Source organism: Pungitius pungitius, chromosome 17, assembly GCF_949316345.1.
Source record: "Pungitius pungitius chromosome 17, fPunPun2.1, whole genome shotgun sequence".
NCBI lineage: Eukaryota > Metazoa > Chordata > Actinopteri > Perciformes > Gasterosteidae > Pungitius > Pungitius pungitius.
In genome coordinates, this window is record NC_084916.1 from 7,609,661 (window position 1) to 7,634,903 (window position 25,243).

The 25,243-nt window shown below is 40.5% G+C and overlaps 2 protein-coding genes across 2 annotated transcripts; both read left to right on the forward strand.

Moving 5' to 3' along the window:
• The first annotated feature begins 9,798 nt into the window (after positions 1-9,798).
• Positions 9,799-17,416, forward strand: LOC119218808 (potassium/sodium hyperpolarization-activated cyclic nucleotide-gated channel 2). The gene is made up of 7 exons (XM_062558497.1): positions 9,799-10,587; positions 13,574-14,003; positions 14,103-14,264; positions 14,569-14,787; positions 15,325-15,471; positions 16,025-16,265; positions 16,689-17,416. Exons 1-7 carry the CDS (start codon positions 10,118-10,120, stop codon positions 16,889-16,891), a joined length of 1,872 nt encoding a protein of 623 aa, XP_062414481.1. The 5' UTR covers positions 9,799-10,117; the 3' UTR covers positions 16,892-17,416.
• Positions 17,417-18,303: 887 nt separating this feature from the next.
• ndufv1 (NADH:ubiquinone oxidoreductase core subunit V1) lies at positions 18,304-24,319 on the forward strand. Its single transcript, XM_037473449.2, has 11 exons — positions 18,304-18,372; positions 19,742-19,851; positions 20,139-20,221; positions 20,451-20,621; positions 21,110-21,293; positions 22,111-22,300; positions 22,511-22,723; positions 23,052-23,218; positions 23,306-23,387; positions 23,505-23,650; positions 24,082-24,319. Exons 2-11 carry the CDS (start codon positions 19,747-19,749, stop codon positions 24,157-24,159), a joined length of 1,419 nt encoding a protein of 472 aa, XP_037329346.1. The 5' UTR covers positions 18,304-18,372; positions 19,742-19,746; the 3' UTR covers positions 24,160-24,319.
• The last annotated feature ends 924 nt before the right edge of the window (positions 24,320-25,243 follow it).

Genomic DNA, 25,243 nt, shown 5'->3' on the forward strand with positions numbered 1-25,243 from the left:
TTTACAGTCTGTACATATGCAACATCCTCTGTCCCAAAACACTCAGATCAAAGTGGGCAGCATCTAGCCCATGGGCCGGTCCAGGCTAACCTGAGCCGCCCCATAAGCGATATCAAAGAGGAAAGTGGAAGCTGGTTCCACAAAAGAGGAGCTTGATAACTGAAGGCTCTGGCTTCCATCCTACTTTTTAAAACTCTAGGAACCACAAGTTACCCAGCATCTATAGAGCGCAGATGCCTTGTAGGGCAATACGGTGTAACAAGCTCTTTAAGATAAGACAGTGCCTCACCAGCAAGTGCCTTGTAGGTGAGGAGAAGTACCTTAAACTCTATTCTTGATTTAACAGGGAGCCAGTGCAGAGAAGTCAATAAAAGAACAATATGATCCCTTTTCTTAGTCCTTGTTAATACACGTGCTGCAACATTCTGAATCAACTGTAGAGGCTTGAGAGATTTACAGCAGCCTGATAACAAAGAATTACAGTAATCCAGTCTAGAAGTAACAAAAGCATTAACTAGTTTTTCTGCATCACTTTGAGACAGGAAGTTCCTGATTTTCGATATATTACGTAGATGAAAAAAGGCAGGCCTTGAAGTCTTTTTTATATGAGAGTTGAAGGACATATTCTGGTCGAAGAGAACTCCAAGCTTCTTGACGGTGCTGTTGGATACCAGAGCAATTTCATCCATAGAGACTGTATCATGTGACAGCTGACTTCGAAGGCGCTCTGGGCCCATCAAGATAACTTTTTTTCCCGAGTTTAGCATCAGGAAGTTACAGGTCATCCATGTTTTGATGTCTCCAAGAGATTCTAGAAGTCTAGCAAGCTGGTCGGGGGGTTATAACGATTTATTGCACTTAACAATAAGGTTACATTTACTGTAAGTGCATGTTACAATGGAGATAATAAAGGCAGATACCTCTTTGAAAGAAGAGGTATCTGGAGAGAGAGAAAGAGAGAAATCCTCCCTGTAAAGTTATTGTATTGCATAATAGTGATGTATAAAGAAATATAATATTTAAAAGAGACACTGAATGTTAAGATTCTGAGCTGCTCCCGAAGCCACAAGCGGACCTCCTCTTTACTTAAGGAAAGAAACAAAGAGTCACAATAAACTTGGAACAACCTAAACTGCTTGCAAACCGTTTCATCCTTTGTATGACCAAATGCCTGCACTCTGCACCCGGCAATTCAACCAAACTTTGTATGACGACGCTGCAGATGATTTGCTCCTCTTATTTTTGTACTTAAGTGAGAGGACAGTTTTACAAACTGTTGCTCACTTCCATCGTGGCATGTCTTTCACTTGCAAGGGCACATTTTAGATAACAATATGTTGTTGGAACAGGCTCATGTCAGCATGGAAGATGTAATAGATCTGATGTGTCATTAGTCACACACACAAGTATTCTCGCTCATTCAAGTAGGATTTACGTCCAATAAGTTGTTTGTTTGTAGAATATCAGCTTTCTCTGAATAGTTTTAATTAAAAGGGGGGGGGGGGGTTGAAATGATGTGGGAAGACATCCAAGAGACGGGATGTGTGTACAAATGATCAGCTGTCATGCAGAATTCTCTTGAAAAAGTGATATTGGTGTAATATCTAAGCAACAGGAGGACTTTAGATGTTGTGTAATGTCTTCCAGACATTCATGGTTGAGTCAATGTAATTCGAATGGATATTATTTGTGTGTTGCTTCTATTTTTTCTTATGATGTCAGAGAAGAAGGACTGCCTGGCATTTCTCAGCTCTACATTATAGTTGCAAAGTCTGTCTTTATAGATGTCGCAGTGAACCTAGAGATTTGTTTTTTAACCGCCTGCACTTAGCTCTTCGACACTTCTGTGGCCTTTCTCCAAAAAGACCTTTGCTTACCAGAGACAAGCTTCACTTTAGTGGGTGCAACAGCATAAACAACATGTCTAACTTTTAAATTGAAGCTATCTACAAGCTCATTGATCGAGATACCAGAGACAGCTGGTGTGGAGGACAACTTCTGAGTAAAGAGTTCCCTGTTTTGCTCAAAGAAGTTACGCTTAGTCGAAACCTCGGTTTGTACATTTGTGTGCAAGGAGATTGCACTCAAAGAAAACACAGAAATGATCGCAGAGTGCAACATCAGTCACAAAGACCTTGGAAATGTTTTGACTTTTGGTGATGATTAAGTCCAGGGCGTGCCCTGTTGTGGGTGGGTCCTGAGTGAAATCGTAGTTATCAAGGACAACACATGGTTCTATAGAACAGTTGACACCTGACATCTGATGAAGTTAAGTTTAATATGTTTAAAGCTTTATTTAGCATTTTTTCTGTGGCTGATGTTGAGGATTAAATATAATCATGCATGCTCACGCTAGACGGCAATTACACTTGAACAATAATTGAATAATAATAATGAGTGGAGGCTGTGTATGGAGCACACAAACATGTTGATAAAAAGGCTGCACGCACTCTCAGGGTCACGTCCATACATGGGACTGGGTGACCATGGCTCACACGCAAAACAGCCTTAATATGGAGTGAACCTGTTGCTAAAGAACTACACGCACTCCCAGGGTCAGTTGTAGATAAAACAGAATATTGAGACTAACATGTCTCACACACAAACCATCTCAAGTATGCAGTGAACTCGTGAACAACAGGAGACGTGATGATCCGAGAGCCTGAAGGGATGGACATCCCTGTGCTCCAATGGGGCTCTCCGAAGGTTATAAACAAGCCTCCATCATAGTGAACCAATCAAAAATGCTCTTAAAGACTATATATTCCGAGCGCACTTTGTATTAAGCGCCCTTTCATTGCTGTTGCTAGACAGATTGAAACAGGTCCGTGCACGTATGACTGCAGGACTGAATACTCCTGTCACAAATAAACATTGTCATATTGCTTTGATTAAAGTCTCAAGTCTGGTCCTTGCTTTGCGTTCACGACACTGACGTGGAATGAAGGATAGGTTTGATAAGTATGCAGATTTGCTATTGGTTCTTTGCAGCCTCACCAGAACAACTTCGAGCTTTTTTCTTGTATCTCCATGGGACGTCACATTAGATTCAGTCTTACTTTGAGTGCATAAAGCTTCTGTTTAATAGTTTATATAATGAATAAGTATAGACAGAGCGGAGCTTCACCTGAATAAGATTGTCACGTCATGTGGAGCTCTTAATATCAGCAAAGGACCTAATACCAGTTTCCAGAATCAAGTCACCCAGAAGATGGATTGCCCCAGCCGGTGAGGGCCCTTGTCTCAGATCCGCCACCCCCCCCCCCCCCCCCCCCACCCCCTTCTTGCTCCACTGCAGCCTAGTCAACACTAGCACTCAATTTGTTTATTAATTCCCATTTGGTTCTCTTCTAATTCCTAGTGCATGGGAGTTGGTCTAATACATTGTATCATTATCTTTTTTTAAGTTGTAATCTGGGGGAATGATTTGCCTCAGCCTGCTTACTTTGGTTACCTGCAAATGTGTTGTTGTTAAATAATTAACCATAAGAGTTAATAACCACACCCTGCGGTACAAGTGGTTACACTTTGATTAAAGTGTGTTTGCTTTTATTAATGCCCACACATAACATATTTTCTAATGGTTGGGCAGAAAGGTTAAAGGAAGCTTATGAAATATAATACAACTTGATGCGATGATCATCTTAACCAAATTAATCCAACCCAAGAAATATACATTTTTGCCCAGTTTTTAAGGAATAGGTTGAAAAGCTTTTTAAACGAATGTCAAACTAGACATTATCAACTTGAATTACCACCTGACCCTCAAGCTTGGGGGTCAAATCTTAAGAAACAGGCATTGGGTTACATGATCGCATAACCAGAGACTTCAGAAAATGAATCCGTTTTGGAAGAGATCCAAGACGCTGTCAGCTGTTTACTTGATACCACATTATCCTCATAACATTCCTGATCCTTTAGTAAACACAATATACACCTTTCAGATCGACACTTGGAGGACGATTAGTTCATTATTTTATCGCTGAAACAGTTTCCAGTTGAACATGATCCCACAGCTCCAATCAGCCATCGCCTTCTTCCTGTAGAGCGGGGTGTCAAACCAGGTATTTGTGCGCGCTGATGGTCCGACCGGCAAATGGCTGACGTGGGGCTGGCGCTGCCGATCCGACCGGCGAACGGCACGGCCGAGGGTTCGGTGACTGACGGTGACGGCTGTCACCAGGCGTACGCACTCCGGCGGCGGGCCGCACTGGACGCCCGGGCGGGCCGTGTGTTGCCCGCGGGCCGCGAGTTTGACTTATGTGCTGTAGGGGGAACTGGTTCTCTCCCTATCGCGTAAAAACACGTTGCATTTTGCAACTCATTGTCAAGTGACTCACTCAACCTGTTTTCACGGTGAAGCTGTAAAGCATAAAACCGGTTCGTTGAAAATGAGGGAGGAGGCAAGTCCAACGACCGTAACCAGACATTGTCTGAAATCAAATCAAATGAAAGTTAGGTTGTCTGCAGACCACCCACGCAGTTTTCGCGAAAGATTTGTAATCACGAGAAGAAAGGAACGAAAGTCACCTTCGCATCGGAAGGTAAGTGGGAATAGGACCCGGAGGGGAGGAAGTTTTTCTGACTATTGTTACCACCTGTGACGGATCAAATCTTGACTGAAAATGTGTCTTCCCTGCTTCTGCAGCTGCGTTTATCCCTCTCGTTCTTTTCTTTTTTTTCACAGAGTAAAAGTCCTAACAGCTCCAATGCAGACTCATTGGTTTGTGGCCCTTGTGTCCATCTCGGTGTCCCTGATAGTGCTGGGGTTTATTCTGGGGCGACAACCTGTCGTGAGCCGTTTGAACAAGGAAATAGAAACAACGAATTTGGTCAGTTTCAATGATCGACTATCAAAATTAGATAACGACAAAGTCGAGTTTGAAAATCTGCTGATTAAGGGAAATAAAATAGCAGAGGATGAGGAGAAGAACGTGGCCGAAGCCGTCGCAGACTTGGAGAAGAGCACAACAGAAATGACCGCCTGTGAAGCAGAAATGGTGAAACGTTTGTTTTTATTTGTTCTACTGTTTTCCTTTCTGTTCCTCAAAAGAAGAAATACAAGTGACGATGTGACTTGACTGAGTATAGCTCTTCGCCTTGTTCTTTGTTTTTATCAATTCTGGAAGAGACAGGAAATATTCCAGGTGAACTAAGAGATGATTGTGACACTATTTGCGTAACGTATTTGGTTAGAGACTCAGCTCTGTATGTAGACACAAATGCCTCATGCAAGGTAACAAAAACACAATTCTTATTTGTAGGTCATTATACACTAGGACATACGTTTTGATATTATAGTTCATTTCTGCCAATTGCCCCCCCCCCCCCTAAACTATACACACTTTCAGTACATTTTCAAGGTAGTGAGTCAACTGTATGCCACTTTATTTAGCTGTCTTTATGTCAGGGGCTATGGGTTGTAAGCAGTTACTCTGTAAATGTCTGAGATTGTTAGAATTCAAAAACAGAAGTGAGAGGTTTCCCATACTTCACCAAAAATGAAGGAAAATAGCAGTAATTTACTGTTATTGGTAAAGTGGTCCCGGTGCCACACATTTTCCTCAAAGAAAATTATACTGTATTATTATCATTCAATATTTATGCTACGTTTTCCACAAATGTTTGATACTTTTTACTTTAACTGTTGGGTCATCCTTGATGGTCCAAGGAGAAGCTGATGTATTAATGCACCAGTCATTAACTAATATATTAGATAATATATAAGTAATGTGGTATCTTTTTTTGCAGAGCAGGTACTCCAAATTGTAATTTTAAATGATTATGTCACACAATGTCACTGAAGTGGGAGCTTCTAAATACCAAACTTTACGTTTAACAATAATGACAATGTTTTTTCCTTTGTAAATATTCACTGATTGTGTAACACAACTTCCATGTCCATATTGACTGACAATTCTTTCACACTGTTGTTGTAGAAAACTAAAGCAGAGGAGCTGGGCGCCAAGGAGAAGGAACACACAGAAACTGAAGGCATAACACACATTACATTACAAATAATTAGCTACAGCTAGTGCCATCATGTGGTGAAATATGATAATTACTGTTTGAGTCTAAATTGTACAATCTCTTTTTTTGGCACAAAGCAAATTTAAAATCAGACTTTGAAGCCTGGAACCAAGAGATTGCAAATCTGAACACACAGGCGACAGGCTACCCCCCAATGTGTGATTTTGTCAAGGATGATCCAACAGTTAAGTAAGTAAAAAGTATCAAACATTTTTGGAAAACGTAGCATAAATGTTTGAATGATAATAATACAGTATAATTCTTTCTTTGAGGAAATTGTGTGGCGCCAAACAAGAAACCCTGGCTCAATGAAGATGAAGGAGTGAGATCTTTCTCTGATTGGTTGTAAGGTGCGTGCAGGTAGTGTTCACGTGTGCCTGCGCGTGATTGTGCTTCCTGTAGTATGTTGTATGTTCACACATCACAAAGACTCCTCAAGGAGTTGAAGGAGTAAAATCTCTCCACAATTAGTTCTAGGTGTCAGGTTGGTTGGGATTTTGTAGTATGTATCATTCCAGGTACTGAGGTACAGTTAAATAAAATTCTTTTACAATGCAAACACTGTCATAATTACACTCCTGTTCCACTCGTTGTATATAATAAAATCAATTATTTCTACATACACCTGTGTCTTCCTAGTAAACACATGTTTCTCCAAACATCATCTGTGTATGATCCAAGATAAATTACCATGTATTCAGCTTTGTAATGGTCAAACTATACTTTGAAATGCATATATTACATTTACATAAAGCAACCCAAAGAGTGAAGAATAATTGAACACAATTTTAAAAAATGGCCATATTGTCTAGTTTTTCTCTTGCAGATAATAATTTAACTGAACCACCTCCACCACGTTTATTCACGTCAGAAAAAGTCTCACAATTTCTCACAATAAAATGGATATTTAGGTTTAACTAAACGACATTTTAAGATGTTCTGAAAGGCAAACGTGTTACACGTTTGGACCTTTTTCCATCTATTTCCAAGAGGTTAGCTAAGCTGACCGGCTGCTAATGACATCTATCTACTTTAACTCCCTGGAAGAAACGCGTAATGACTTAAATATTGAACCATTCCTTTCTTTTCTCGGGCGCCGTGTAATACGTTGATAACGATAATTTGAAATGTGACAGTTGAAGGTCGTCAATGAAAACAAATATCGAGCGGGACAACATCAACGTACGCGATGACACGATGGCGCTGCGGGTTCCCTTCGACCAGCCCCAGTGAACATTTTTTGGTTGAAAAGACGTCTTTTCAACGTCTATGCCCGACGTTGAAAAGACGTTGCAAAATGGTTTAAAAGTGAAAGTTGTTTCAACGCCTATTCGTAGACGTTGAAAAGACGTCTATATTTAGACCGCATATCAACGTGATTTTTAATACGGTAAAATGTCGTCCTCTACTTTGTGCTATAGCATTATTTTATAGGTGTAAAAAGAAATGACGTCCACATTTGTGCGTTTACCACCGATATTAAAAATCACGTTGAAAACGGGTCTAAACATAGACGTCTTTTCAACGTCTACGAATAGACGTTGAAACAACTTTCACTTTTAAACCATTTTGCAACGTCTTTTCAACGTCGGGTCATAGACGTCTTTTAAACGTCTTTTCAACGGATAACTTAATCGCTGGAAAAGTACAAGTTACACACAATCAACTGTTGACAGTTGTCAATCATGTCAATAGCCCTTAACAAGGACAACACAATTTGATTAATTTGTATTTATTCATATCAATATAACACTAAACAGTTTTCCTATACAAAACAGAATACAAAAATAAATTATATTTTGTGAAAATAAACTATCAAATTATAAGTGAAGCCACAACATGAACCAGTTAGTTTAGAATTTAGTGTTTGTAAACCATTTTTCTGAATCATTGGCACTTCATTTTCAGATTGTGTAACAAGATCTGGCTCTGAGTCACTTGAATCCGGATCGTATACCTGAAATCAGCTCCGTCTCCCTCATCATCACTCAATGATGCAGAATGTGCAGAACACCCCTCAGTTGCAGATGCCTCTAGTCAACAAGTTAATTCAATTCATTTTATTTTGTTCAACCCAAAATGAAAAATAATCCTGAGGGAGCTTTACAGTGTGTAAACATGTAGCATCCTGTCCCGAAACCATCACATCGGCACAGATAAAACTCCCTTCAACTGGACAACACTTAAGGGTGAACAGTGGAGGAGTAAGTATGTACAGAAAGAACAACTTAAAGATGTACAGTACGTTCAATTCCTGCAACAGAAATTATTCAAATATTCAGAGTAGTACACCAGGTGTAAGGCAGGACAACTGCAGGGACAAACTCCATCAGATGTAACCTCCCTCCACAGGAACCTGTGAGGAGGGAAGAACAAAGACTTTAGGGAAAAGGCAAAGTGTGTAATTTGGGTTTATGACAGTAATAAAAAAGTTTAATAATGATAACAGCAGCAGGTGTTTGAGAACCCTTATTTATAGATTGTTTACTTATGACATTATAAACCATTTATGGCATTTCTGGAGTAACATTTCCAGGTATATTATACAGTACCATACTTTACAATGTTGCTTTAAGCATGCCGTAACTTACGATGTTTTGGCAAGCTTGTTTACAGGCCACAACTTGTTGAATTCACCTGCGATCTGTGTTTAGGCCGCTTTGCTTTAAAAACGTGTATTTTCTACATGACATGGGAACGGCAATAATATGATATGGGTACAGCAACAACCTAACGCATAAGCAACACCAAACACACGGAAAATACTCTGTGAGGTTTACTTTTGGTCCAGTTCATGTTGAACGCTAGCATGCTCCGAGCTAGCATGCTAACTAGCAAACGATCTGCGCTAACGCTAACTAGCTTACCAAAATAACGGTCTTTCCCGTATCGAGTGGGCAGCACAAGTAAAATAACTGGTTATAGTTCCAGGTGTGCTTCATTCAAACACTCACGTACTTACAGAGTAGTGGGGCCGGTAGCCGTGGTTGTATCAGCCCGTTCACGTCGCTCTGCTCCCGGACACACTTCCCCTCGCGCTGCACCCGGTGCAAGCGTCTAAGAACTTGCGCATGCGCGTTACAGATGTGATCAGAGTTACGTGTTTACAACTAATGTTTGAAACGGCCCGCATTATTTTGTCCTTAAAGCATATTGTTACGCCTCCTCTCCCGAGCCGGGGTGGCGGCGTAACAGACACACACTCTGTATTTCTATATTCATGACGTTTTAAGAAAAATCTTAAATGCGTTGAAATCACGTCTTTGCGTAGACCAAATTTCGCCGACCAGTTCATTCATTATTATGATAATCTTAATGATATTATCGTCTCTCTTTCAACCTTACGTTACAACATGACACATCATCGAGAAATTTACCCGTTTTTAGCACGTTGATGTTTCGTGCACGTTTTCGCTTGTTGAAAAGACGTTGAAATGAGGTCTTAGACGTTCAGACCTCATTTCAACCCGATTTCAACCATATTTCAACGTTGAAATAACGTCTTGTGCTCACTGGGGCAGCTCAGCTCATCGCTGCGGGACCCGCATCAGCAGCCCGGGACCCTGACCCCCCCCCCCTCCTCCCCCTGCGCGGGAGGCAGAGGGAGAGGGGAGGGGGGGACGGAGTTATGCCAAGCCGCGATTACTGAAGGCTTCACAAAACCTCGCTGACAATTTGCGTCCGGTCAAACCAACAATGACAGAATACGGGTCAGGCTGAAGTTTTCATTTTTACGGGGCGGAGGATTCACCAAATTCCAGGGAAGTACTTTTTTATCGGTGGAATTTTTTTTATGTGTTTGAGAAAGCCATTGGTTCTACTATATACGATTTTGAGACTTGCAATTTGTGTTGGCTAATCTGAGAGTTCAAAGAGAGTTTTGATGTTCACTACCTGCATGGTATTTTAAGCTTAAAGTGTTTCAGAAACATTGCAGTATTGCGAAGGAAGTTTACGCTAAAAGAGTGCATCGGATGGAAACGGCTGCAGGAGGCTCTACTAGTGAGTGAACTTTACCACCAGGGCCCTACAAGTGTCAGGGACAACAGAACACCCCTCCGTTCCTTACCGGCTTGAAGCGCAAATTATGAAAATGAACAGCCTCTCCAGGAGCATCGAGGACCAGAGAAACATTGGCGAGAGTCCCTCTCACAAACCGGAGACGTCTAGGTACCGCAGCTGGAGCAGCCTGCGCTTCTCGAGGTGGAGAAGCGGCTCACAGAGAACGACCCCCCCCGCCAGCCCATCCCCGAAGCCAGAAAAGAGGGCCGATGTGACCAAGACGCTCTTCTCCTTGGTCCAGACTCACAATGACGACTACACGGCAGATCCGGATGGCCTGCTCGACACCCACGAGGAGGGCCAAGTAGAGAGCGACTGCACAAGACCCTCACCGGAACAGTCGCCCATCTTCCAGAAGCAGTTGGGGTCAATGTTGCAGCCCGGGGTCAACAAGTTCTCCCTGCGCATGTTCGGTAGCCATAAGGGTGTTGCTGCTGAGCAGGCCAGGGTCAAGAGCTTTGGAGTGTGGATCATCCACCCTTACAGTGACTTCAGGTAATGATGACGTTGCCTTCGGAGGTCCTAATCCCGGTCTGCTTTTCATTTCCCATTATTTATGAATAGACAGAACATGCAAAATGAGGGAAAAAGTCAGTACACTTTTGCCCAAACAAAATTTCCCTAATAGGTGGTTCATTTTTCTCAGTCTTCACTTAAACGTAACCAATTTACATCCAACCAAACAGTCTGTGACACTTAGATCCAATTCTTCCAAGGACAATCTGCAGGACAGGAGCTGGTGTCAGGGTGGGTCTCGCATGATAAGGCGATGAAGGGATTTGATTAGTGATACACTATATAGGACAAGATCATCTGGATTAATGGTTCTATTGGTAACTCCCTTTCTCCCGGCTGATGAGAAAGGAGAACTACATTCTAATTGATTCTGTTAACATCAGCGATCCAATATATTCCATTTGAAAAACATCCAATATTTCTTTTCTTTATTTCAGCCTCACTTTTGAAGGATTAGTCTGATCATTCAGCCTTTTCTGACTGAAAAATATTAGTAAAATGCCCAAGGCAAATTGTATGTATAGGCCCTAACAATAGCAGGCATCAAATTTAAAATCATCAGGCCTGTGCCAGACAGAGGGGATAAACCAGTGCAGAGGGATTATTACCCATAAGAATCCCTATAATTCCAATCTTACTCTATTATGCAATAATACACGGACAGCTGAGGGGGGATTACTAGAGGCCATACTCTCCTTTAAACCTTATGCTCTTACTTCCCTTTTTAATGGATGGGTTTGAATCATACATTTCTGCGCTCAGATGTCCTCTTTAGTTGCATTCATTTTGCATTATCAATCCAATTTGGGGATATCAGGAGGAATGACATAGGTCCTTTGCTGATATCCAAAACATCTCCTTTGCTTCTGTTTAGTAACGACTCATATTTGAAATGCCCAGGTTGTTCTAAAAGTTGCTAAATCTAGCAAGTGTCGGCCGCACTGTCAACTAGTCCCCTCCAGGCTCTTCACCCAACTTCCCAACTTCACCCAATGTCCAAGTGCCTTCAACTTGCATTCTTTCTGATAGGCATCAGGGTTCGACTCCTCTGCTTGCAAAAAGAAGTGTGATTCCGTAAAAGTCTATGAGAAAATGACCCTGCATCTCACTCAAATGAATTCCCTTGCCTTATTGGATGCCTTTAGACCCACCCTTTCATGTCAGGTCTGTTTGCAAAAATCCCAAGACAACGACAGCACAATGCTAAGAAGACGAAAATACAAACCTCAAAGGCTTTCAAACAGCAGTCCACAAACCAATGTGTATCTGTGGTGCCTTCATCACAATGAACCATAGAATGTGAACATGGCCTTTATTAGTATTCACAGCTGCTAAGCTTGTGGAAGACTCAATGCATGCAATGAGCTCAAGGAGATACAGGCCGTCTTATCTTTTAATTCGGCCCAAAGGAAATGATTGGAAAGGTTCATCTCTGTGTTGAGAGACACCATTTTTTTGTCAAAACATTTAACAATGAATCGCTCACAAAATGTAATGAGAATTTCAATAAAATAACAAAAATATATATATTTTAAATGAACAGCAGCTTGAATGGCGATCCATATTATAGTTATGTAATAGTTATAGTAATGCTCAAGCCTGGATTAAGAGTCAACATAAAATGCTTTTAAAAAAAAAAAAGTTTATTCATGTTCCACCACTGCTTTTATTTATAGCTAAAACGTCTAAAAGGTTTTCATTCAGCAGAATTAACTCCGCCTTTCACATGTTTCATGTAAACAGCCCTAATGGTGTTCAGAGACTTTGGTGAAGTTATTAGCAGCAACTAACCACTAATCTGCTGCATTATGAAGTGAGATGATAATGAGTGGTGTAACCGGAATGTAGACACAGACGACGCGGGTAGATGGAGGGATAAACATGAATGATAAGGGGAACCAATCTATCAATTCTTGTATCTCATTTTCGAATTAGTAGAAAGTGTGGTGCGTATTCTGTTACTCTGTGATATAAAAGATTGAGAGCAAAAGTAAAACACACAAACTGATAACCAACGAAACGACCAACCTAGACTGAGTACTTGTGCTATAGCGAGACACTGGACACTTGGGAAAACAGGACCTTCATTACACAATGATAAAAGCTTTGTATGACACTAAAAGCACGCAAAAGCATGTAATGAATGTAGTTGACTATAATGTCACTGGTGTCCCTCTACATTGAATACTGTATTCTGGATCAGCTGCAACAAATACAATGTGTGGCTGACACCAATAGACTCCACGACAGTTAATTCACTCACTACGTGAACAGATTTCCCCATAAGCCTTACGCTGCATGCCGGGATAAGGCCTTAAATCTCCAGAAAGCTCCCTGGATCTCTCTACTATACTCCCAACCTAAAGAAGCTCTGTTCACACAATTAACTTGACATTACATTGTCATTAGCAGAATACGCTCATATCATTTCACACAAACCAAGATCCCTTTTAAAATCATACACATTGTATGTATCACATAAATATAACTATAAACATTTCATACAATATCTTTTTTATTTTATTTAGAACATTCAAATTATATGCAGAAATGAATTTTTGTTTACTTGAAAAAGATGCACTTAATAATAATATAAATATGTTTCTTTCATTAATTTTCCTTTATCATTTATTTGTCTATCTAAGACAATTTAAATGTTGTCTATACTTTAAAATAGCCTCAAACAACAAGAAACTGCGTTACTTCATTAAGCCGTGAAAAAACAACTGATATTTATATTGCAATCATAAGAGTCCTGTCAGTTTATTCTAATGCAAATAATTGATCTATGACCCTATGGGTCTTTTCTTTGGTGTTGCATGCTGTAAAATTAGCAAAAATCCAGACAGCAGCTGTATCTGCATCACTGCACAATATTGCAAAGGTTTTGGGATTTAGCTGCAAGAACTGCTTACAGCTTTACATCCAGACAACCTCAGTCTGCCATCTCTCCTGTTCTATCCAGGTTTTACTGGGACATCGTGATGCTCCTGCTGATGATGAGTAATCTGGTCATTTTGCCCTGGGGAATCACCTTCTTTGAAGACCAGAACACCATGCCCTGGATCACCTTCAACGTCCTGTCGGACACTCTCTTCCTCATGGACCTGGTTTTCAATTTCCGCACGGGCATCCCGGTAGAGGACAGCCACATCATCCTAGACCCCAAAAATATTCGCATGCATTACCTTCGCACCTGGTTCCTGGTGGACTTCATCTCCTCCATCCCCGTTGACTACATCTTCCTTGTCGTTGACCTGGAGTCCCTGCAAGATTCGTCTGACGTGTACCGCACCGCCCGCGCCCTCCGCATCGTGCGCTTCACCAAGATCCTCAGTCTGCTGCGTCTTCTCCGACTGTCTCGCCTCATCCGCTACATTCACCAGTGGGAGGAGGTAATGGAAGGATGAGATATGAAGCTCGTGATGACATACACAACAGTGCACATCAGCAATTCAACTTTTGTCCTTCCGTACAACTTCCTCTCACCTCAGATCTTCCACATGACTTATGACCTGGCCAGCGCTGCCGTGCGCATCGTCAACTTGATTGGTATGATGCTGCTTTTGTGTCACTGGGATGGCTGCCTGACCTTCATGGTGCCTATGCTACAAGATTTCCCCCCAGACTGCTGGGTTTCCAAAAACAACATGGTGGTGAGAAGTACATTGATGCACTCATGTTTTATAAAAACGTGACAAAAAATATTGCTTTTATTATTTCACCTTAATCATAACGTTGAGTAGACGCTTGCCAGCTGCTGTGTTTAAAATTAAATATGGAAGAAGAACACTAATTCCTCTTTCAGACATTAGAGGTTTCAATTTCCCCCCTTGTTAATAGGATAACTCTATATCTTCAAATCCTACTGTAAAATGTCCCTAATGCTGCATTCATGTGTCTGTAGCAATCTAAAGTATATTCTCCCACAACCTTCCTTGTTTACTCTTTCTTTCCCAGAATTCGACATGGCACCTTCAGTACTCCTACGCCCTCTTTATGGCCATGAGTCACATGCTGTGTATAGGATATGGCGCCCACCCTCCAGAAGGCTTAACTGACGTTTGGCTCACCATGATCAGTATGGTGGTGGGGGCCACCTGCTACGCCATGTTCCTCGGTCATGCAGCTAACCTGGTCCAGTCCTTGGATGCCTCACACCGCCAGTATCAAGAGAAGGTAATCACCTCTGCACTGTCTGCAAAAGATTAACAAACTAAGACATTTTGACCTTCAGTTTTGCACACAATATCTTCCAATATTTTTATGTTAATGCTAATGCCGTTCTGGCTGTGAAATTGAATACTGGGTCCATGTTTTATTTCACAGGCTGGCTTACTTGCTCGCACTTCATTTGTGAAAATTGTGCCAAATGCTTAGAAAATATGCATATTATCTAATGGAATTTGTGGCAGGACTGTGACCCTTTCCAGGGGATTTTCACAAGATCAGGCCGAACGGATGATGGACAAATGGTGGCACCTTTGTTTTGGATTGCTGCTCGCTAATGCCCATTACAAATGAGTTTGTAATCCACTTAAAACAGAGAAAAAAACTGCAAAACAAATGAATGCATAATTATTGTGGTCAGGAATATTTCAGCAAACACAAGGTAGAAAATGTGACTAGATATGACATCTGACATCAGCTCTGTTGAATTCTAATTGTATCCTCACAAAGGTCAAATTATCATGCGTTGTGTACAAATGATTTCAGTATAAGCAAGTGGAGCAGTACATGTCGTTCCATAAACTGCCAGCGGACGTAAGACAGCGGATCCATGACTATTACGAGCAGCGATTCCAGGGCAAGATGTTCGATGAGGACAGCATCCTTGGAGAGCTCAGTGATCCGCTGAAGGAGGTCTGTTATTCATGAGACCGTCCGTCTGACTTTCTGTGTCTTTTTCTCCATGTCGCCCTTCTTGGAGGCATCCCCTCACAGATGAAACTCTAATGCTGCACATGTTTAGGGTTTCTACTTCTCTTTGTCATAAATGATAGCTGAATTTGAATCTTTGGGTTTGAACTGCTGGTAAGACAAAACAAGATACTCTAAAAGGTTTCAACCGATTAGTAAAAGAACATTAGTCTATCAGGAGAACAATCACTACTTGCTCCCCTAGCTTGGTTTTCTCCAAACAAAAGCCAAATACATTTAGTATACTATTGCATAAGACAAAGAGAAGTTGCAAATGAGGATCAAAAGTGAGTTTTCTGTTTCAGATCTAGAAAACTTGTCACAAATCTCACACAAGGGTATCATTAAATAGTTTTCTCAAGAAAAAACAAGCTCAAAATAATTTATTTAAACAACAGAATGTAAGGAATAACATAATAATACATTAATACGATAGTATGAATGTAGAAATGTGTCAGCGTCACTCATGTTTATGTCTTCTCTCTCCACCATGCAGGAGATAGTCAGCTATAACTGCCGTGGGCTTGTAGCCAACATGCCACTGTTTGCCAACACCGACCCTCATTTTGTGACAGTGATCCTGACCAAGCTGCGCTTCGAAGTCTTCCAACCCGCCGATTTGATCATACGAGAAGGAACTCTGGGACGGAAAATGTACTTCATCCAGCATGGCAGTGTTACTGTCATCCCGCGTGGCAGTAAAGAGATTACGCTCAACGATGGAGCTTATTTTGGAGGTAAAGCACTTGTGACATCCAGAGGCGTGTGGGGTTTCTTCGTCTTTTGTTAAAGCTGTCCCCAACCCCTTGCATCTAATTGTAACATCCAAATATTTTATTGATTTTGGTTAATTTGACAACAGTTTTCACAATTAATTGATTGATTGTTTGGCATATAAATATATTTGTTTTATACTGCAAATAAGAGACCACATTCCCATTCACATACAAGCGAAAGTCAGCCGCTGGTTAGCGTAGCTTAGCACAAAGAGTGGAAACAGGAAAACAGCCAGCCTGGCTAAGTCTATAATCCTCTAGCTCCCCGGTATCTGTACAGACATGAGAATGTTTTCATTCATCTCATTGAACTATATAAAATATATTCCATCACATCAAAATATTGCTTTAAAGGTTAAAGTGACCCTCTCTTCCTTGGTTCAGAGATCTGCCTGCTAACCCAAGGACGACGCACAGCCACCGTGAGGGCTGAAACCTACTGTCGTCTTTACTCCCTGAGTGTGGAGAGTTTCAACGAGGTCCTGGAGGAGCATCCTCTAATGAGGAGGGCGTTTGAGAGTGCGGCTGTGGACCGACTGGGCCGGGTGGCCCGCAGACCCAGTTACCAGCCTCCACCAAATGAGTGACGTCCTTAGTACCAATTAAGAGAGACTCCTACCGGAAATTAGGAGGATAGTGTCCCTCGACCACACAACAAAGAAACCTTGGTTGTAAATGTTACTGATTGCGGTTTACTTTAGTGCTCAATGATGGATGTACAACCTCAGTTTTATTTATTGTCACATTTTTGCTGCACATGGTTCAGAATATTCCACCTTCAGTTGATTTTGTTTTGTTTTCAGTTGCCTGCCTTCTAGGACTACAGTATCATAATCCTTTCCATCATTCATACGTGCACGGCTGAATGTAGAGCTGATTATTATGATCCCTCAGATCTAAAGGTTCTATCAAGTAACAGTTAAGTACAAATGTTCAGTGAGAATAAGCTGCTGTGATGTAATAACTCCAGCAGAGACAGATTGTAGACGGTTATGCATCACTGTTTAAAATCCCACATTTAATAGTACCCAAACATGAACAAGTAATCTAAAAGAAAATCTTCTACAATCTACTTTTGGATTTATTCAATTCAGTGTCCGGTATTATTTGAATTTCCTTCCACTTTTTAACTTAATTTATTGAGTTTTCTTTTGAAAAATTCCATCATCTGTTTTAATTTGCTGTTGGAAAACAATATAGAAACAAACTTTTTAAAAGTATATAATATTTATTGAAATATATAATTAATATACTATTATATTATATTAATAATGTATTCATTAGAAATTAACCTTCAGTAAGGTTATGTATTTTAACAGACCACTTTTGTGTGTTTAGAATGTATTCATTCGTGCACAGAATTTATTTTGAGTGAAAAAAAGCTGTTGTTTTTCAAATGTCATCTATTTTGCAGTAATGCAAAGTAAGAAGGCATGAATGAATATGTTCAAATATATTCGAACTTCCTGATGAATGATCATAATACTGCTGTATTGTAAATATACATATATACCCTTTACCCTTTTTTAGGCTATGCGGTTTGTTAAGATGTTGACTATAAACACACACACCATCACTGGTGACAGAAATGCATTATTCCCATTATATTACTACATGCAAGTATTAAAGGCAATAGATGTCTCCTTGTAGAATGGACACTTTCAAAGTGTGTGTGTGTGTGTATATACATATATGACATTTTATTTACATGAAATATCCCATGTGTATATATGCCAGCCTTATATGTTGACAATTTAAAGTTTTATTTAAAAAAAAAAGTCTGAAAAGGTACATTATTTCCCTCTGTAATGTAATGCAACTTTTAGAGTTGAAGTATCCACAGTAATGTAATGTTACCAAAGTACTGCATAAGAATTTCTAAAAATACACATACAAGCTGAGTTTAAGTGATGTTTGACTGTTGTTGTGAAATGGAAAGCAGCTTGTGCAACCAGAACTTTTAAAGAAGCCTCTACAGCGCTACAGCCGAGTTGCTGATGTACTTCCGGATGTGTGCACGTCACTTCCGTTCAGTCTTTCATAAACTCTGGACGTATCATCGGGGAAGGTAAGCTGCTCAGAGTGTTTGCAAATTTTGATGCAACCCGTTCATTCCATATGTGCTTTTAACACAGCTACCATTGCAACTGTTATAAAAGTGTCCATTAATGTCTCGTCAACGTGACATCTGGATGCCTACGTCTTGAAACCGCTGATGTTATTCTGACATTGCAAGGTTAACCGCTAGCTGACTTAGCTTAGCGCCAGGCTAGCATTAGTTAATGCTAACGTTAGCTGACGTTATATCTGCACGGGTCTCGGCTGTTATTTATGAGCTGTGTGAAACAGTTTGGTTTACCATGATTCAAATTGTGGTTATCTTAAATATTACAATGGGAAGTGTTGTTGAGGATTGATGTCATTGCTGGCCCTCACCTTCGTTAGATAACTTCTCTCAATCACGTTTGACATAACACCGCCTCATAACAAGTTAGACAAGGTTTCTTTAGCAATTGTATGAACGATTTTCAAAACACAAAATATCTTGGTCGTAACTAAAAATGTGGCTTTGGTTGACAGAACCATCATCTACTTTTTCTTGATGTCTGTTGTATTTACTAGAAGCAGCTTGATGGAATCAAAATAATATTTAGCAGCTATGGCAATAGGTTGTTTACACAGGCAATTAGTCTCTTGTAATACAACTGGTGTCCATTGTCGTTTTGTATGAAACATACATAACTTGAACTAATTGGGCGATGCTGAGTCCATTGGGCTGTTTTCAGCTATCCCTCTTTAGTTTGCTGTTTCTGTAATTGTTTTGGAACCAACACTGAAATTGTCCATATCTAATATCTTTTTGTTTTTTTTACGAATATTTTGTTCACTTAGCATTAGAAACCAAGCTTCTATTGTATTTAGTATTGAAATATTGCCAAGCACTTGCCTTGCCTAAAATAAGTTGGCTTAAATTTTGAACTTTTGGATCACCAAACATTTAAACAAAACTATGAATTAACAATGGAGTTTGACGCCTACTTTAGGTCCTTCACAGTTTGCCGTATTTTGATGCATTCAAAAAACAGAAAAGTTACAATAACATTGTATTAAACGTCTATATATAGTATACATACTATACTTGATAATAGTCAATATGTTCTGCTTTAACTTCTAAGATTAAAAAAGGAACACATTTTATTGTGCAGTTTTTAGTTCATTGTGTGAATATAACTGCAACAGTTAATCAATTTGTTATCAATTAGTTATTACGTTTCTTTGGGAGGGTTTTATTAAACAAGACATTCCAAGATGTCAATTAGGGTTCTGGATAAACATCATCTTCAAAAATAATTATTACATGAATTAATGATGAAAATAATCAACTAGTGCTAACTGATTGTCCAACAAAAGTCCCTTAAAGTGCGTTTGATTTGCAGGAAGGATGCTGTCTTTGTCTCGAGCAGTGGTGTGTGGGGTGGCCCGTGCTCCAGCTGCTGTCAGTCAAGGTGGAATTGCAGCTATCACCCGATTCAACAGCACAGCGCAGGTACGCAAACTGAAAACACCTCTACCGACTATACCTGGACTAGTTTGCACTTTATTAGCACTTATGATGGCACTTACTTATAGCACTTTGTAGTTTGGCTTCCTTGATTTGTACTTTATTGATTCTTCTTGTTCTGGATCTGTTCCCCCTTGATTAAATGCACTTATTGTAAGTTGCTTTGGATAAAAGCGTCAGCTAAATGTATTTGCATTTTGGGAAAAACAAAAAGGCAAATTTTACTAATATGTTATGGATGTTAACATTATTGATGTGTTTGATTTGCTCAGAGTGCTCCTAAGAAAACAACATTTGGGCCTCTGGCAGATGAGGACAGGATTTTCACAAACCTTTATGGCCGCCATGATTGGAGGTAACACCCCTTACCAGTTTCCCGGCTCTGTAAAATAAAAAACATTATATCCATATGTATTCTATTGGTCCTCACAAAAACAACAATGTGTTGAGCATTAACAGTTAAATAAGAATTCAAATTATCAAGTTTGTTTTTCACCTGAAAAGAATCCTGAGACTGGTTTATACGTTTCAAATGATTCATTTTGCAAAAATAATAGAACACAATGCTCATGTTTATGTTCCAGGCTGAAGGGCGCATTGAAGCGTGGCGACTGGTACAAAACTAAAGAGATCCTTTTAAATGGAGTTGACTGGATCCTCAATGAGATCAAGGGTTCTGGCCTGCGTGGGAGAGGTGGAGCTGGTTTCCCCACCGGCATGAAGTGGAGCTTCATGAACAAGCCCAGCGATGGCAGGTTAGTGCAGACAAATCCTCAGGTATCTGCTCTTTTTTTGTAAAAAAAAGTTTTTACCCAATACATATGAAAACAAAAAGGTCTTACACAATCTAAACCAGTAGTGAGAATTATTTGTGCTAGTTTTAAAGAATAATAAATGGTATTAAACATCTTTATATTCAGCTTGATATTTAATAGTTTTTAAAGACAGCAATTTTATTTTTCATCAATTCATCCCCATGGCACTAAAAAGTAGCGTTTACGGTCTCTATAATTTCTTAATGACTTTCACCGAATACGAATTGACATTGTCTCTTGCAATCAACATATGTTGAAGAAGGCAAAATTGACAAGAGCAGCTCTGAAATCTTTGTCGACACCAAAAAACTATATTTGAATGTATGCTGTTGCAAACGTTTGCTCAAACTGTTTTGACTCCATCACCAGAGTGGGTCAAAATGAAGTTTGCAATAACTTTTTAACCCAGTGCCAATGTCTTGCTTTAGGCCGAAGTATCTGGTGGTAAACGCAGATGAGGGAGAACCGGGTACCTGTAAGGACAGGGAGATTATGCGGAATGACCCCCACAAGCTGGTGGAGGGCTGCCTGATCGCTGGGAGGGCCATGGGGGCGCGGGCTGCTTACATCTATATCAGAGGAGAGTTCTACAATGAGTCGTCCAACCTGCAGGTGATCATGAAACCTGACACATATGTTTAAATGATTTTACATTGTCTCAAGGTTGCTTATCAGTTGATTTAAATAGACGTTAACAGACATTCCAATAGCTTTAAAACAAAAAAACAAGGCGCCAGAAATATTCACACAATTCACTGTGAAACCAGTATATAATATTTACAATTCAATAGTTACTTTGGAATACAACACCTACACTTTTGACTTACTTTTTGTGGAATTACAACAATGCTTATGATATATCCACCCAACCAGTCGATGGAACAGCAAATACTACAAAATATGATGGGGAAAAATGTATTTATATACATTTGGATCGATATCATCTTTCAGAAAAACAAATTGGAATGATTTCCAAATTGTTCAGTCCATGTATTGGTTCAAATTGTAGGCCAGTCTCTAATGGCATAACAGCAACCTGATGTATATGAATAACGCACATTTCTGCTTCAAATCATTCTCACATAATGCTGCCAAATTATTGATAGTCAAGACTCCTCTAAAATGTGTTCTTCTATGAGTCTTGCACTGCCCGTGCAGATTAAATTGCTCTTGGAAATGTAAGTAAATTAATATTTTTCCACTTATTTTCTGCTTAACAACATGATAGAAGCTCTCCATTTCTTTCAAATCCTCTTTATTCCAAGTTATTCAACTATGACTTGTTAACCAAATTTGCGTTTTACATTGTTGCATGGTACTGTTGTCTTGATGCAATTTATTTTTACATAGTGTAGGTTAAGTGCTCATTACTGTAATACTGTGTTAAGCTTTCTTTTTTATATATATATATATATTTATATGCTCTTAGGTGGCTATCAATGAGGCCTACGCTGCAGGGCTGATTGGAAGAGACTCCTGTGGCACAGGTTATGACTTTGATGTGTTTGTGATGCGTGGAGCTGGAGCTTACATCTGTGGAGAAGAGACTGCTCTTATCGAGTCCCTGGAAGGGAAGCAGGGGAAGCCCCGTCTGAAGCCCCCATTTCCTGCTGATGTGGGTAAGTCAAGGTGCACGGAGAGCGTTTTACAAGGGGGGTTATATAATATCGAAAAACGGGGAAATAAACGTTGATGGTATTGTTTCTTTGCCTGTATCCCACTGTGCCTTCACACCTCGGCCTCATTTTCTTCAACTAGCTATTATGATCTCGACACGGTGAAAGGCGAGACTTTGCCAAATGAAATATATTCCTTCTCTTCTACTAAAGGTGTGTTTGGTTGCCCAACAACTGTGGCCAATGTGGAGACTGTAGCCGTGGCGCCCACCATCTGTCGTCGTGGCGGTTCGTGGTTTCTGGGCTTCGGCAGAGAGAGAAACTCTGGCACAAAGCTCTTCAACATCTCTGGCCATGTTAACCACCCCTGCACCGTAGAGGAGGAGATGTCTGTCCCTCTGAAAGACCTCATTGAGAGACACGCAGGTAATACAACACTAAGAATGTGCGACAAAATGTATCCAATCTGCCCACTTGTTAAGGCAACGTTTTTGAGTTATTATTACCAGCTTGGTTCTCATACTGGGATGTAGAGTGAACTGTTATTATACGGTAATTATTTTATGACATAAGTCTTTTATGAAGGTTTTATGAAGAGGAGCCTCCTATTAATAGGTCAATGAAACTGGTGGAATTCCAAAAACCTAAATTTGTGTATCAGACCGTAAAGATTAAGATAGCTTAAAATAAGCATCGCCTAAGTAAATGCAGATTTTTTTTTCTCACTTAATTGAAACAAACCACCATCTGGTAGGTGGTGTGCGTGGTGGTTGGGATAACCTTCTGGCTGTAATCCCCGGTGGCTCTTCAACACCGCTTATTCCCAAGAAGGTATGTGAAGAAGTGCTGATGGACTTTGACGGCCTCCTCCAGGCTCAGACTGGCCTTGGGACGGCTGCAATTATCGTCATGGACAAATCGGTAAGTTGATGCTTCTGCTCCATAGCTCGCCATGCACAAAGTCATCATCAAACATCTGGTACATTGGTGGCTGTTTTCTTTTTCCAGACTGACATTATCAGAGCCATCGCCCGCCTGATTGAGTTCTATAAGCATGAGAGCTGCGGCCAGTGCACACCCTGCAGAGAAGGTCAGAGCGCCAGTGTCTCCTCGGCACCGACCCTAACATCGGCCCTCATTGAGTTTTTCCAGTGTCTCGTAATACCTTTAATAAAAAGTTACGTTTCCCTTTCATCGGTTTCTGTAGGAGTGGACTGGATGAATGACATGATGTGGCGTTTTGTGAAGGGTGATGCACGGCCGTCAGAGATTGACATGATTTGGGAGCTGAGTAAGCAGATTGAGGGACACACCATCTGTGCCCTGGGAGATGGTGCGGCATGGCCAGTGCAGGTAAACACATGGACTAACGAGATCATAATAAAAGGAATTTGTGGTGCTGTTGTATGGTAGTAGTTTGCATTACTATGACAAAAGTGTTCATTAATTTATGAACTTAGATTGAGAGTGAACAAAGTTTACTACATCATTTAATTAACAGCTCTTATGTTCAGTAAATAAAACTGAAGATAACTTTCATAAAGAAAAGATTGTATTTGCAGTTGTATTAGATTTAGCTAGGTGTAGCTATAAGGAATAAACTCCCAACCACAACTTCAATGCAATACTTTAATCTGACCATTAAATATAAACCACTAGTTATTTACACTTTGCAGTTTTATATAAACTTACAGACATAAAGTTGTTGGCACAATCTTTGTTATTCTTCTTTTGTAAATATGTACCATTTTCCTATGTTGTCTCTTTTTTTGTTGTGTTCTCAGGGATTGATCAGGCACTTCAGGCCTGTAATGGAAAGCCGAATTGCTGAGCACCAGCAGAAGCAGCAGGCCAGGGTTTAAATGGCTCTTCTAACTCCTTGGGCTCGTTCTTCTGTCTATTTCCCCTCAAACCTGTGCTTATTTCATTGACAAATTATTTAAAGCGCATATATGCCGTCTTTTCAACTCGTCAAGTTACATTGATGCTCTGCATTGTCCAATAAAATTCTATGAATCTACATTCAAACTTTTTTGTTTTTTCATAGTGTTTCACACTCATACTTGCGGAGAGGAACAGCTTCATCATCTTTTATATCAAATAATATTTCTCAAATGAGTAGTTAGAGCATAATAGAGCTGTTATAGTCAATGGTTATAACAACACTAAGACTGAAGCACAATTTGGCCTTTAAAAAAATACTTTGTTGTTATGGAATTATCAATGTGCAATAAACAATGAGCAAAGGAATAAACCGCCAGGGTTCACTATTTTTTATAGGTCAAAGAATAGCATTTTATGATAAATGCTGTTGTATTATGCTGACCCAGTTAAAAAAGAAGTGTAACCCAAGAACGTCTCTCAGTTACGTATGTAACCTTCGTTCCCTGAAGGGAATGAGACGCTGCGTAAAAACGCTGTGGGAACGCCTCTGCGTGACCGCATCATGAAGCACGTGTGAAATCTAACCAATGGCGAGCTGGTACGTCATAGGCGGGGGACGCCGGGACCAGGGCGCTATAAAGGGACCCGAAGGGCAGGACCATTCATCTCTGAAAGGCCGAATCGAGTGCCACGGGCAGACCGGGAGTATGGCAGAACGTTTACGCAGCGTCTCGTTCCCTTCAGTGAACGAAGGTTACATACGTAACTGAGAGACGTTCCCTCTCAGGGAACTCGAGCTGCGTAAAAACGCTGTGGGAACCCAATACCTACTCACCATATGAGCAAGTGACCGTGGTGTGAAATTTTAAGACGCACACTCAGACGAGAGCACCTGTGCTCAAGGCGAGGGTAAAGGTCCCCGACAGGAGGGCTTCTGCAGCAGCCATACCCCAGATAGAATGGGCCCGGACAGTCAAAGTGCGGCCTGGCCGGCCGATTCATACGCAAGTGTGATGGCCTCAACTACCCACTTGCTGCGGCTCTGTTATTACGCCTGGTCCG